The following is a 14,534-nucleotide window of genomic DNA, read 5'->3' on the forward strand; positions in this document are numbered from 1 at the left end:
GCGGCGTCGGCCATCTTGGAATCACATCAGTGTTTCAGGTTACACTCTGAGACACTGCATGAGCACGCGACTCATTGATTGGCCTCCTATTGCTAATTAACGAGATAAACTATTTTGCATCCCCATTTACCTCGACAGCATACACATCTGTGTTTTTACTGCTCACGGAGCGGAGAAGCAAACTCAGGATTTTTTCAAAGAACCGTCATGGCGACAGCTAGCGCTACCCCGAGCCGTGAGGCTGGCCGGTCGGCGGCCTCGACACCGCTCTCCCCGACCCGGATCTCCCGTTTACAGGAGAAACAAGACCTGCAGCACCTCAACGACCGGCTCGCCGTGTACATCGACCGCGTCCGGTCTCTGGAGCTGGAGAACGACCGGCTGATGGTCAAAGTGTCTGAAAAAGAGGAGGTTACTACCAGAGAGGTGAGTCCAGCACCAGCTTCAACTATCCGGTCACTCATCCACATGTAGCCTCTCAGCAGCGGACCACTCACAGAAACGTTAAAATCAAGTCTGAGCTCGTGTGAGTCTAACTTAACAACACAAACGAGTGTGCTTAAGAAGGAATTGATAGAAACCTCTAAAAAGCAATATAAATACTTATCTATAACCAGCCCACCGTGGTTACATTATCGTTAACGTTAGATATGGCTGCCAGCTGGCCATACAAACGTGGACTAACGTTAATGAGCTGCTGGAATATTCTTTCCACAGTCAAATGCACTAGTTTATGAGCGCGCTGTTAGTTTACTGACATAAATGATAAGTACATTAACTTCGTTAATAGTAATAATAATAATACATTATAATACACACGGTATGCTAACGTTACATACTGCGTTTTCCTAATCTGCATTCAAATGTAACGGGGCCGGGAAGATTGAGCGGGTGGTTCTGCGCGCCAATCTAAAAATATGACCTCATGAGTTTTCATTTTGTCATCTGTAACGTCAACGCGCGCCGCTGCAAACCGGCTTATTTTACATTAACTTGAAGCAAAGTTCATTATAAAGCTTCTGGCAGACTTAGAATTCATATGAATTAAGTCATACTGACGCACTCTGCCGTGACAACTGTCCCCCAATTTTCCAACAGCCCTTCATTTTCTTTCTGAAATATTTTTATTTTTTATTTTATTTAACCAGGACACTCCCATTGACACTGAGAATCTCCTTTTTTCAGCGGAGATCAGGCTAAGAAAGGCAGCAACATAAGTGCAGGCACCTATAGACAGAAAACACAAATGAATTAAAAAGTGATAAAAAGGAAGTAAAAATGAAGCACAGGGTATTCACCACTGAAAAGATATTTTTTTTGTTACTGGGTATTTTAAAAAACATGGACATCTAAAGGAATCTACCTCTGATTCTTTCATTGTGGATTTAAAGCCTTTAATGAGATTATTGCCTTGAGTTTCAAGTCATTCTGCCCCATTTTCCTCACTGAGGGTGCAGAATGCACAAAAATGCCCATTTCCCAATTTTCTGGACATTTGGAACAGAAAGCATAATGAAGTCTTTCAAATGCAAATATTGTAGTAATAGTGGTAATATTAGTAATACTGCTTTGAATCATCACTGCCAGAGAAGATTCAGGCCCGTCTGATTTGGTTGTGACCTCCTGAGAGTGTTGTGTCTGTCAGTAATGTTGTTAAAGGGGGGTCCCGTGCTTCCGCTTAAGGCCCAGACTACATATTATTCTTTGAACAAACGTCTACCAGCAAATATCTGCAAAGTATCGCATATTGTTATTTAAATTACTGTGTTATTTTTATTTATGTATTTTTTGTTTTAATATGGACAGGAATGTGTGAAAATCACTGCTATCATTGCTGTTTTGATTCTTGGTGAAATCGAAAATTTAACTACTTTCAAGTTCTTTGCATGTCCTGCATAAAAACAGTGCAAGAGTCAGTGGGAGCTTTTTTTTCGGTACTGATGAGACAATAAAATCAAGACAGTCCAGCTTGATTCACGGATCCATGGGTTTTAAGATTCAACAGATGATTAAACATTGCACAATGGCACATAGCACTATGAGACAGGGTTTTACAACTATGGAAATTTTGTGTTTTGTCACAAGGTTTGTGGCACAGTAGTTAGAAATTCTTATACTTCCTAGTAGAGCTGTGACTATGTTGATTTTATTTGTCACCGTGGTGATAGAGCTATGTATTACCGCGGTATTGCAGTTTCCAATATGTTGCAATATGCTGAATATTGATAGAAAACATATTGCAATTGCCAACATCTGCCTCACCTAAAGATAAAGGTTTAAGCATGTTCAACTAACTTAACTGCTGCTAAATGTATCTAATGGACTGGAAAAAAAACAATTGACTGTATTATTCTATTGGGCTACTTTGCATTTAATTTGTATTCAGTATATTAATAATTTATACAATTTGGTATGTGTCATCCCTGTAATGATGCGATATTGCCACACAAAAATATCCCGATATTATGCGGTATTTGGGGAGTTTTCCTTCCACCCTAGTTGTTCCAGTCTTCTACCTGTATGGGAACTACAGTGTGAGTTACTGGTCATGCATGGCTGGAATGTCACTCGGTCTGCCTATAGACCAAGTGCTCCACTGAGCTGTTACTAATGTTATGTCTCATGATCTCCTCACTGCAGCACTAGCACCAGAGAAATCTTTCATTATCCACAATTCTGTACCAGCACAGGTCTTTAATAATAAAGCAGGCTGGAGAGCCTCGGTAGCTGAATGCTTACAGTATATGCCACATAACTTTGCTGGTTCTTCTCTAGCCTTTGATGCATGTCACACCCCTTCTCTCTCCACCACTTTCCTGTATGCCTGTGTACTTAACTGCCCAATAAAGGCAACCCTGCCCCCAAAACACACACACTAAAAAAATTGACTTTTGTATATATTTAACATTTAGCAAGCTGCATCTAACTGTGCAAATCATCCATACATTTTAGTTGGGTATGATGAAAAGGAAACAAAGTACTTTGTTGTGCGCCAGTAGGAAGTCAATGGGATAAAATAACTGTCCAATCAGAGCTGACTATGTAAATTACACTAACAATCCTAACACACCCAATAGCTTCAGGCTGGAGGGCCTTAACTGAGTCTGCGTGTGTAAACAACGTGAAGGAGTGCCCTCCCCCTCCCCACAGCTGTTTAAATTTATCAAGCAGGTCTCGTGTCTGTTGTAAAGCACATTCCTTTGTGAGAAACTGTTCTCTGAAATTTAAGTCAAAACACAGCCCCGGAATAACGGTCCACCTCCACACCGGCCTGAGGACGTATGCTGGCAGTTGCCTGACAGCAAATGTGGCTTATGTGGTTCAGCGGAAGTGCTGCTGGCTGTCTGAGAGCAAGCATCAGGCACATTGTGCTTAAATGATTGTGTATACAGCTGACTAAAATTCAATCACATTATTGCAGGTTAATTTCAGTAAGAGACCTCAATTTAAAAAATAGTTTGCAACCTGCAAAACGTGACAGTGGATCTTTGCCCACAGAGGAAGCTGCATAAGCTCCATGCTCATTTAAAGAAGGTCTCTGGTAACGTGCAGTAAGCAAAGCAAAGGCATTTGTAGTCACAAAAGTCCTCGTCACTACATACAATGCTCTATGCACAGAACAAGACTAGACCCAAAAAGTGATGTGATTGATGTCTCAATGCAAGCCACACTCTGAAAGACCATTTAAACACTGACAAACTTCTGTAAACCGCTGGTATTGATAGCATAGTGGACAGAATTAAAGTACTTGTACAGACAGTGGTATTAAAATCTCTACCATATTGCCCCCAGCTGCCCTGTACTAAACCGAACAGTCAGTTGGCTTTACCACTGGCCACTAATGATCGCGTAAAGTCAGCTGAGTGGCAAAGCATCTGGATCTCCTGCAGTCAAAAAGACTGCGTTCAAGAGATTATCGGCCCGATAATTGACAGATTATCTGGGCCGATATTTGGCATTTTGCTGTTATTTCTATTGGCGTTTCATTTTAATAATCGCCCATAAAATTAACTTCTCAAAAAGTGCAAAGAAAAAAAGGTCTGCTTTTTAATTTTTTATTAAAATTTTCACTTGACTATTAAAAAAAACATTGCCTGTAACTTGCTGTTTATGACTTTGAACATTTCAGTTTTGATTAAACATTTCCTAAAGGCATTTAAACAAAGTTTTGTGTTGGAGTTTGTTATATTCCAACCCCTAAATATGGACAGAGATTTTCGTTTTTATTGTACATACATATTGGCTCCAAATATCAGTTATCAGTCTCATTAACTACCAATAATCGGTATAATCGGCCCTAAAAACCAGTCGATATCGGCCCACCACAACTCTGGAATTAGCTAGATGGGTCTTTAAGGGAACAAATGAGTCTTCAGGCATTAAACTGTAAACTAAAATCCAGACATCAGAGCACTTGATAAACAAACTTTACACGCTGTTAAATATATTTGGGATTGTCTGGTTTTAATTTATGAACCCAGGACTCACTGGAAAGCAAGATTGATACTGAGTGGATTATTCTTGTGAAGTAAATTAAAGTTAGCACTGACAATTGTAGAAGACAAGAGTCAGTTAATTGTAATATTTCTTTTCTTTTTCACCCATTCAAGACATCTAGTAATGAATTCATGTGTCCTTTTTCTTCAGGTGACGGGTCTGAAATCTCTGTATGAGGCAGAGTTAGCTGATGCTCGACGGGTTTTGGATGAAACTGCGAGAGAGAGAGCCCGGCTCCAGATAGACCTGGGCAAGGCTCAGGCTGATCTGGAGGAAGCCACACGCAGGTGATGATACTCCTAATTATCACACAGGTCACACTGTTTGAGATGGGATTAATCAGGGTGAAGGGGAGGGTCAGTGGCCACTTTGAATAAAAATAACTCTCTCCTCCTACCTCTGTCCATGTGTTCCAGTGCCAAGAAGAAGGATAGTGATCTTGCCGCCGCGCTGTCCAGGGCCAGTGGTTTGGAAGCCCAGCTGAACAAGAGTGAGGCGTCTCTTGCCACAGCTTTGAGCCAGAATGCCACTCTGACCTCTGAGCTGGCCGATGTCAAGAGCCTGCTGGCTAAGGTGAGTACTGCAGGGTTTTCTGTTCTGAAAAAAACTAGAAAGGGTTAAATAGCCTGACAAAAACATTGAGTAATGTTTTAAAGAAAGAAGGCGCCTTAGTACCTTTCTGAGAAGTTAAGAATCCTATAAACTTCCCGTGGAGCAACTTTATCACCCAGCCAATGCTGACCGTAAGTGGAGTACATGACTGGAACCATTTCCTGTTCTGCAGGGATGGGGATCGTTCATTTTTATTGATATTGATGACATTATCGACACTCCTTAACGAACCGAGTCTTCATCGATACCACTATCGATAATTTTCTGTTATTTTGTGGAAAGACGAGGCAGCAATATGTTTTGAATAGAACAGCTTTTGCTCTTATTGCTTAACAAGTGAGTATTTGTGAACAGAGCAAAAATGTCTGGTCTTTAATAAACATGGCTGATATAACAGAGCTCCTTCATTGTAACATTAAACTAACAATAGCAAAAAATACATCAGCAGCACTAAATGAAGGACATTTTTCTATCTCTACAATCCATTTAATATTGATGGGAAAAGACATTTCTTAACCAGACAAATGTATTATTCAAGTTCCCCGTCAAAACTTAAGTTTCTTTTTCTTGAGGTTTACATTTGAACACATCACGATGATGTTTTATTTACCTTTGCCTAATAGTCATTTCACTTAGCCAATCTTGATCCCATCACAGTGAAACCGTAGGCAACCTTGTTTATTTCGCTGACTAGCTCTTATCCTCCCGATTTCAACATTTGGATTACTTTTTTTAACGGACAGGACTTGCCATAAGGTCGGGTGAGCTTGAATTAAAGTGACGTCGTGACTTGACGTGAGATGTAATGTTACGTTATATGACTCACAGGAATCGCTAGCAGCATTGCTCATGATGGGTCAGTGAGTTAAGCCAGGTGCTAATATTTCTTACAGGCGGAGGACAGCCATGCTGTTGCTAAGCGTCAGCTGGAGGCAGAGACACTGATGCGCGTGGACTTGGAGAACCGCTGTCAATCCCTGAGTGAAGAGCTGGAGTTCAGGAAGAGCATGTTTGAAGAGGTAATGTGTGCGTGTGTGTGGTGTGTAAAGACGACAAGGCAGTGACCCTTGCAGAACCAGAATCATTATTACCATTTTCAACTAATCTTTTAGCAGTTTTACTAATTATCCATGTAGAAATAATGCCAAATTCTCCTCCAAAGTTAATCTGACCAAAGTAAGAATTCATGTACATTTCTGAGGCATCTCACAGTTGCACTCCAATCTTCTTTGCGTTCAGGAGGTGCGCGAGTCTCGGCGTCGACAGGAGCAGAGGATAGTGGAGGTGGACTCTGGAGTGAGACAGGACTACGAGTTCAAACTGGCACAAGCTTTACAGGTAATTTGGGGGATGAGTGTATGGTCGTGGAGCTGAACAATCTGTGTTAAGTAGGAAAACAGTGTGTTGTGGCAATGGCAACATGGTTCTCTTGTTTTATGAATGGAATCAGTGCTGCCAAAGAGGAAATTAGCTGAATATACCATGTGAATACGATAGTAATGGAGTTTGTGTGATCCTGCCAGGACCTGAGGAGGCAACATGATGAGCAAGTCTCTCTTTACAAGGGAGAACTGGAGCAAACTTTCCAGGCCAAGGTGAGAAACAAATCTTTTCTCTCTCTCTCTCAGTCATTGTCTCTGTCTCTCTCTGTCTCTTTTAACTTTTATCTTTTGAAACTCTGACTCTCACACAAAGTGTCTCGTTCTCACTCTAGTTGGATAACGCCAAGGTGTCCTCGGAGATAAATGACAAGGCAATAAGCACAGCCAGGGAGGAGCTGCAGGAGTCCCGTATCAGAATAGAGGGCCTTGGATATCAGCTCAGTGCCCTGCAGAAACAGGTACTGCTTCATGATCCCCTGTACACACACAACTCACAGTTTCTGATCCGTAGCTTTATGAACTGACGGTAATGCTGGTCGGATGTGTTTGCAGCTGGCCGCTTCAGAGGATCGCATCAGAGAGCTGGAGGAAATTCTGTCTGGAGAGCGAGACAAGCACCGCCGTGCCATGGAGGCAAAAGAACAAGAGATGACTGACCTGAGAGAAAGGATGAACGCTCAGCTCAGTGAATACCAGGAGTTGCTGGACGTGAAGCTTGCTTTGGATATGGAGATCAATGCATACAGGAAACTGCTGGAGGGAGAGGAGCACAGGTATAACACACACACACACACACACACACACACACACACAGAGGCTTAGGATGCACACTTACATATGCTATGTGAAACAGCTTAATGTTGGAGATGAAAGGGAATATTTGATAATGCATACAGGCTATATACTACAACTTATTCATACAGTGGCCTCAGAAAGTATTCAGACCCCTTTTTCACTTTTTTTCACACTTAACTCTGTGATGAGTGTAAATTGAAATAGATTAAGACGCTGCTGTGGTCCATTGATCTGCAATCTATAACTTAAAATAGCAAAGTGAAACATGAAAAATCTAATGTATGCAAGTATTCAGACTCTTTGCTGTGGCACGCCATATTGTGTTCAGGTTCATCCTGTTTGGGTTAGGGTAATTTGTTTTGATAGTATTGTCACGTTAATAGTGGGGTGGTTATTCTGTGTTTTCTGCCGGCCTAAGGCAGTTTAGACCCTGCTGTGTCTCAGAGAGATGGATGAGATTGACTCACTGCTGACTGGTGTGTTTCTTTCAGACTGAAGCTGTCCCCCAGCCCACCTAGAGTCACTGTTTCCAGGCTAACCGGATCTTCCTCCTCCCGCTCCTCCAAGAGGAAGAGAGTGGAGGCGGAGGCTAAGGATGTGCCAGAGATGGGCAGAGGAGAGGGTCAGCTGCTGGTGTCTGAAGAAGCCACAGCTAGCGGAGCAGTCACCATATCACCCACTGACATGGATGGAAACGCGGTCACACTGGCCAATGAAACCGAGCAGGTGTGTAAGACTGGACAGCAAGAACCAGCAGTTGGTGATGAGAAGTTGCAACAAAAACTGAACATGAAAGCCTTTATTGAACTTGGATATAATAAATGCTTATCTTTAAGGTTCAAATAAAACCTGAGAAAGTCGACACAGAGGTTTGGTGTTAGAAGATCCTGCGTGTTAAGCTTTTCTGTGTTTTGCAGGACCAGCCGTTGGGCAACTGGAGGTTGAAGAGACAGGTTGACAATGGCGAAGAGATCATCTACAAGTTTTCCCCAAAGTTTGTCCTTAAGGCCGGACAGTCAGTCACGGTGAGAAATTTCAAGTATAAGAGAGTGTGTGATTGTGTCTTTAGTTTCAAATATTTCATATAATTTGTTTATTTATTTTTGCTCTGTTTAATAATTAACAAAGATATTTATTAATGTGTAAAATACGTCTAATTTTTATTCAGTCTTTAAGGTTTATTTTATCCAAAACACACACCAGTATTTTGTCACGATTAAACTAAGTGATGTTTTGTATTTTTATCAAGATATCTGCTGCCACTGTATGATTAGAGTAAATGTGATGCATTGAAAATGCAGGGTTCCCACAGTCATGGAAACCTTGAAAAGTCATGGAATTTCACAGTTCTGCTTTCCGGACCTGGAAAAGTCATGAATTTGGTCCAAATCACTGAACATTTTTGAAAAGTCATGGCTTTTTTGTAGTGAAATCATTACCAGTATCCTCTGTTGATAACATAAAGTAGCATAATTGCAGATTTATTATCTGTATAGCCGTCACCATAACGCTCTTACATGTGTTGATATGTGACGTTTCCCTCACCGTTAAGCACATTTCTCCCCATCTGTCTCTTCCAGCATGCCAGCTAGCTGAAATTATGTTTGAATATAGTTTGAATTTGGTATGTTGAAAAAATGCCAGGGAAAAAATTGTTATTGTGGATCCTTGAAAAGTTTCAGAAAAGTTTTGAGATTTTGTTCAGAAAAACTTGTTGGAACCATATAATGGTCATATCAGAGACTCAACAGCGGGATCTACACAGTGACATGAAATAGTGAGAAGTAGAAAAGAAACAGTGCTGGGAGATGAACCACTTCTGACCGTGACGGAGCTGAAGATGATTGGTCTAAATGGCACCTCTGTCTCAGTTTTGTCATGGGAAAAGCTTCTGTGCGGTGTGGACTCCCAGGGGTCCTGTTTTATAGCGGTGAAGGTGATGAGCGTCAAAAAACCTTTCTGTGCTTTCATTGGTGTAAAATCCAACATAAAAGCTGACAGTTTTGATGGGAGTGTGCAAATCCCGTGAGTTTCGGCTGGTGTCATTTCCCTGTCAGCATGTTTGAGTGCTCCTGGCTGTTAACTCTTTGAATATGTGATGTATTTATGGCACTGTGTGTATACAGGTTTGGTCTGCTGATGCTGGTGTGGCCCACAGTCCACCAACTGACCTGTTGTGGAAGAGTCAGACTTCCTGGGGCACAGGAAATGACATGGTTACCACTTTGATCAACGCTGATGGCGAGGTAAAGACATCCACGCACGACTAATCGTACTGATGCATCGGTGTGCGGACAGCTACGTGCTAAATGTTGAATGATGTTCCCATGTGATATTCTTGGTGAAAGCACTTTGCAATATGGTGTTTCTGCTTTGAATCATGTCTGACTGACTGTCCTGCAGGAGGTGGCCAGACGGAGCGTAACCAAGACTGAGATGGAGGTAGAGAATGGAGAGGAAGAGGAGGAGGAGGAGGCACAAACGGTGAATATATTTGTTATTCATACCAGATTCACCTGTGTGAAAAGCATCTGAAAATTGTCTTTTACAGGTGTTTCTATGTGTTTTCCCCAACATTTATAGCAATGAAGGCACATTAAATAACTTAACAGATGTTTTATTGCACCTAAGAAAAGAATAATTGCTCTATGTCCTCTTATTATTAACATTTCTTGTTTTTAAAGTATGTAAATGCTTGATATTATTTTTTATGATAATCCGAATCTTCTTTTTCTCCTTTAGGGAAAAGTGTCATCCAGAGAGTGTGCCATTATGTGAAGCCTTCCCCCTCTGCTGGCTTTCACTTCCCCATTATATCTATTTTTCTCTAGAGCCACTCAGATATGATGTTATCCATTGCCTCATTGTTATGTGTTTTTTATTCTTCAAGACAATATAAGAATTTTTGGACTTATGGACTCTTTCTACTGCCCTCCACATTTCTGGACCTGCTTTGATGAATCATTTTCCTAAATATTAACTAGCCAAGTCTGTGGATCATGATGACGATGGATCCTAATATTCAGTCAGACTGTGGTGTTGAAGCTGAATATTTCCCACCCTTATTACTAACAGTAATCTACATGTCGATGATTTATTCCACCGGCTTGTCTTTCATTCATCTGCGATTCGTTCATCTTTCATGCACAGTAGAACACAATCTGTGACCCTGTTGTGTGACTTTTCGAGATAAAGGACCTCCGCTGTATAGCCATTGATATGATGAATTCAAAACGTTGAACAAGTAATGAGCAAGTCTTAATTGGATTTTGGAGAACATTTTTTTACTCCAAAATCTAGACTTTTAAGTGTTGCCCATTTAGTACAATATGTGTGGTTACGGATAGATTTTTTTCAAGGTTTTTATTTATGTCTTCCGCTTCAAGGTCAAGTCTGTTTTATTCATATAGGCCAAATGTCATGAATCACAAATTTGCCTCAAGAGGCGTTACAGTCTTTACAGCATGCGACACCTTCTGCCCTTAGAATTCAAATCAGGAACTGATTTTGCGAATTGAACATGATTGAATGAATGCTTGTAAATTTGGTGCTGGTGGGCAGTCAAATGTCTTAAAGCTTGGACTTCAGATCAGCACATCTGAACTCCAAACCTTTGGGACACACTTGGTTGTAATGAGCTGTTGCTAGTACCAGTGGGAGCTCCCTGAAGAAGGGCCAACTCATCTTGAAAAGAAACACTACAGGTTAATTTTGACTGACAGCCTCTGATTTCTGATGTTATCTGTGCGGTCTGTAGTGGAAAGAAAATTTGCTCAGTAGCCCCGTTTGCATAGCCTGTTCAAGGCGGGAATGTTGCGCCATTATTTCAGCTCGCCATTCTGTATAAAAAAAAGTACAAACACAAAATACAAGGGCATTGTTTTTACGCCGGCAGCAGAGGTAATAACAGAGCCAAATCCATATCCGTTGTTACACATCGCTTCTTTTGCTTCCATGACGCCGGCATGCTTTCTTAAGTCACACACTGGGGGCAGCGTCATTTGGGTCAGTGTATAAAAAGCGAAACCAGCGTAATGGCAGATCTTATTTATGGCAGTATTGCAGAACCTCTTTTTAAAAAGGGCTTCTGACTCCTCCGTGCAGCCCGACAAATCTTTGAGCCTCAAAATATTAACGTGAGCAATTTTATTTTATTTTTTTGAGAATACTGTAAGCTGTTTGACGATCTGTTGTGCAGAGGGGCGAGTCTGTATCAGTGGTCAGTTAGTAAAAATATTAAAAAATATTGGAATGAAAACCTTTAATGCACACTAAAATGTGAAGTGTAACCTGCTTCAGGAACAGGTCTCTTAGCTGATGTGTAACCGTTGATTGTAATGAGACGCTCAACAGTGACGAGCAGGGACAGCATCTCCTGTGTGAAATGGGAGTTGTGTTAGTAAGTAGCTTTACAGCCATAAAACTAGTTAAAAATCTCGATTTTGTGTTCGCATCAGCTCTGTTGGAATATTAGTCACCAGGTCGTCTGCTTGGATCATCACGGGGCAGACTTTTCTGCTTGAACAGTGCAAAAGCGGCATGACTGCTCTATCTGATGGATGTGGGTTGTGGGCCACTGAAATAATGTGCATAAAAGGAACGCCTTGTGACTGGCAGAACATTGTACGCACAAGTAAAAGAGTGAAAGCAACACTATGATAACATGAGGTGATACTCTGATTGAGTGCATTATCTCCGTCTCTGTAGCCTTTTTGTTATTACAATGTACGAGTGTTGCTCTCACACCTTGTGTGCCATCTTGGGAAACTCCATTTTTCTAGTGTGTCTATGCTGTGCTTTACATAGCTAGTTTTTTGTTTGTTTTTTTTTAATAGAGTGCTTGTCTATGTATAATCAATTTGTTTACACAAGATATTTCTTTTATTATTTAGCGTTAAGGATTTCTGGGATGATTAAGGTTGGGTGTTTATTACCTTAAATATATTTCAGGATTCTGAGAAAACGATACCGAACACTACTCCCTGCAGTGTTTGGCAGTGAGTTTAAATGTGTCACCTGGTCAGTGACTTTCATATTGGCAAAAGCAACAACTTTTTGTCTCGTAATTGATAAGTGACCATCTTTAAAGCCTGACATTTTTAGGCTAAACTGACTATTAAGTTAATACTGATCTGATTTTGATCGTTGTAAGGCTCTGAATTGTGATGGTGATTCAGTCCCTCCAGGAAATTTCTGGATTCAACCCACAAGAATGAATGCTTATTTAACTGACCCTTGCAATATGTATGTATTTTTTTAAATTACCTATCCTAACTTTTTTACTTTTACCTTTTTCATAAAAACTCAAACTGCAAATGCTAATGTTACCAATCGGTGCAATTTTGATACAGAACGCTTGTAGAACTCTTTTCCAGAGGCAAATAATCCAGATAACTTTGAAACTACATGGTGGAGTTATTGTTGCATACAAGTATGCATGCACATCAGTTTGTTCTGTTGCACATGCATAAACCCAAAAACCTCAGTTCCTGGAGGGACTGTTACATGACTCGGGTCTGACCAGTTGTCCTACAATATAGATGTGACTGTTTGTGATAATGTAGGGGGAGGGGGGGGGGGCGGGGCATGCTAAATGTGAGTTTTCATCCATGATTAACTGATGTTGAACTACTTTTTGTATACACAATAAATGTTTTACATATACACATTTAGTGTCTCGGTGGTTATTAGCGGTGCTCTTTGTAGTAAATATCTGAAATATGAGGGAAAACAAAAAACAAAGCCTATCCTTTTTTTAATACTACTATTAGTGAACATGAGTATTTTTTTATGTTGAAAATATGCAGAGAAGACAATGTCTGACCAATGTTGGAGTCAAGACCCCCTTAACTTAGAGAGGGTGTAACCAAGCCAAGACTAAGGCAGGGCGGGACTAAGTAAACACCGTAGCAGTGCGAGTCCCTCACTGCATGACACACTTATGATAAAATGTGGAACATGCAAACCATAGGCACTCACTCCTTAAACTGACCTGAAAGATCCACATTCCCATAGAAACACCCACAGAAAACACAAACACTCCTCTTCATTCACCTTTTTCATTACCACACTCTATATATGTGTGTAGATGTTTAATTTAAATGACTTGATGAAATAAACAAAAATCGGTGCGGGTTGGTTAACTTTTTTTTATTGAAGTTTAAACTGAACATAAAATATGTGTGTGTGTGTGTGTGACATGCACACACACACATAGTTATGTGTATATATACATATGCATATTGAAAACTTCATAGATTTTTAGATTTTTATAAAAAGCACGTCCATATACAAATATACATCCCCTCATACAGTCACACACTCCCACAGACAAAAAAGAACAATAACAATAAATAAAATAATAATAATAATAGATTACAAATAAACAAAGATACATAAATTAATTAGATAAGATTTAATGATAAATAAATAGATTTTTTTTTAAAAAGTATTGCAGGGGTAAATTTTATGTCAATTTGTCAGAGTGAAGTGGCTCCAAACTGTTCGTCTTAACTCACCTATAAACAAACCCTGGAGAAAAAAAATTGAAATTTTGAAATAAAATCTTGAAATAAACAGAAATTAGCTACAATAACATAGATATCAGAACATTTCATAAAAGCATACTTGGTTTCACATTTTTTCAGTAGCAGTGTCTTATTTAGTGATATTGATATTGAACACATTGGGTTGACTCTCTGCTTGTCACAGTCCTAAGAACAGGAACTATCCATAACATGAAGGACGTGATTAAAGGGGAACATCACCTAAAGAATTACAGTATGTTACCTTCATGGTCTAGAAAGTTCAATCAAAATGTGTGAACAGGAGCTTATTTCTCTCAAAGCCGGAAACCTGAGAAGTATATCTCAAACTTGTGATGTCAGTAATTAGAAAGCATGGCGCTTCTCCATAGACAGTGAATAGGAGCCAAATACGGGTGGACCCAAATTATGTTTGTTTTCTGTTTTATAGCCAAAATAACTTTATTCTATTATAGTGATCTCATGTCTGAAATGAAACAAAAATGCCCCTACACTCAGAGCATCCTCTGGGTGCTCTCAGTGTCATCTAGGACATCTTTCACCATTCATTGTGTATGGAGCAGCTCCACACTTTATACTCTATGACTTCATATATTTTAGCACTTATCGTTTTTGTTTTGTGAGGACAGTTGTTTGTGTTTTCTAATGTTTTTGGACTGTCTTGGACAATAGGAATAACGTGTATGAATTTTGAAAACGGGCG

The 14,534-nt window shown here is 40.2% G+C and overlaps 1 protein-coding gene across 1 annotated transcript; it reads left to right on the forward strand.

The window, feature by feature from the left end:
- lmnb2 (lamin B2) lies at positions 1–12,518 on the forward strand. The gene is made up of 13 exons (XM_042515064.1): positions 1–426; positions 4,648–4,784; positions 4,914–5,070; positions 6,003–6,128; positions 6,349–6,447; positions 6,633–6,704; positions 6,824–6,949; positions 7,044–7,264; positions 7,778–8,012; positions 8,204–8,311; positions 9,413–9,532; positions 9,690–9,770; positions 10,029–12,518. The coding sequence occupies exons 1-13, from the start codon at positions 208–210 to the stop codon at positions 10,062–10,064; spliced, it is 1,737 nt and encodes a 578-aa protein (XP_042370998.1). The 5' UTR covers positions 1–207; the 3' UTR covers positions 10,065–12,518.
- Positions 12,519–14,534: the final 2,016 nt, after the last annotated feature.

The sequence above is a fragment of the Plectropomus leopardus genome, chromosome 3 (genome assembly GCF_008729295.1).
Source record: "Plectropomus leopardus isolate mb chromosome 3, YSFRI_Pleo_2.0, whole genome shotgun sequence".
Taxonomy (NCBI): domain Eukaryota; kingdom Metazoa; phylum Chordata; class Actinopteri; order Perciformes; family Serranidae; genus Plectropomus; species Plectropomus leopardus.

Bases quoted from the DNA above. Each gene is read 5' to 3' on its own strand.
- lmnb2 (XM_042515064.1), top strand. From the start codon at position 208: ATGGCGACAGCTAGCGCTACCCCGAGCCGTGAGGCTGGCCGGTCGGCG. The intron at 4,785-4,913 runs GTGATGATACTC...CATGTGTTCCAG, and splicing joins CTGGAGGAAGCCACACGCAG to TGCCAAGAAGAAGGATAGTG. The intron at 8,013-8,203 runs GTGTGTAAGACT...TGTGTTTTGCAG, and splicing joins TGGCCAATGAAACCGAGCAG to GACCAGCCGTTGGGCAACTG.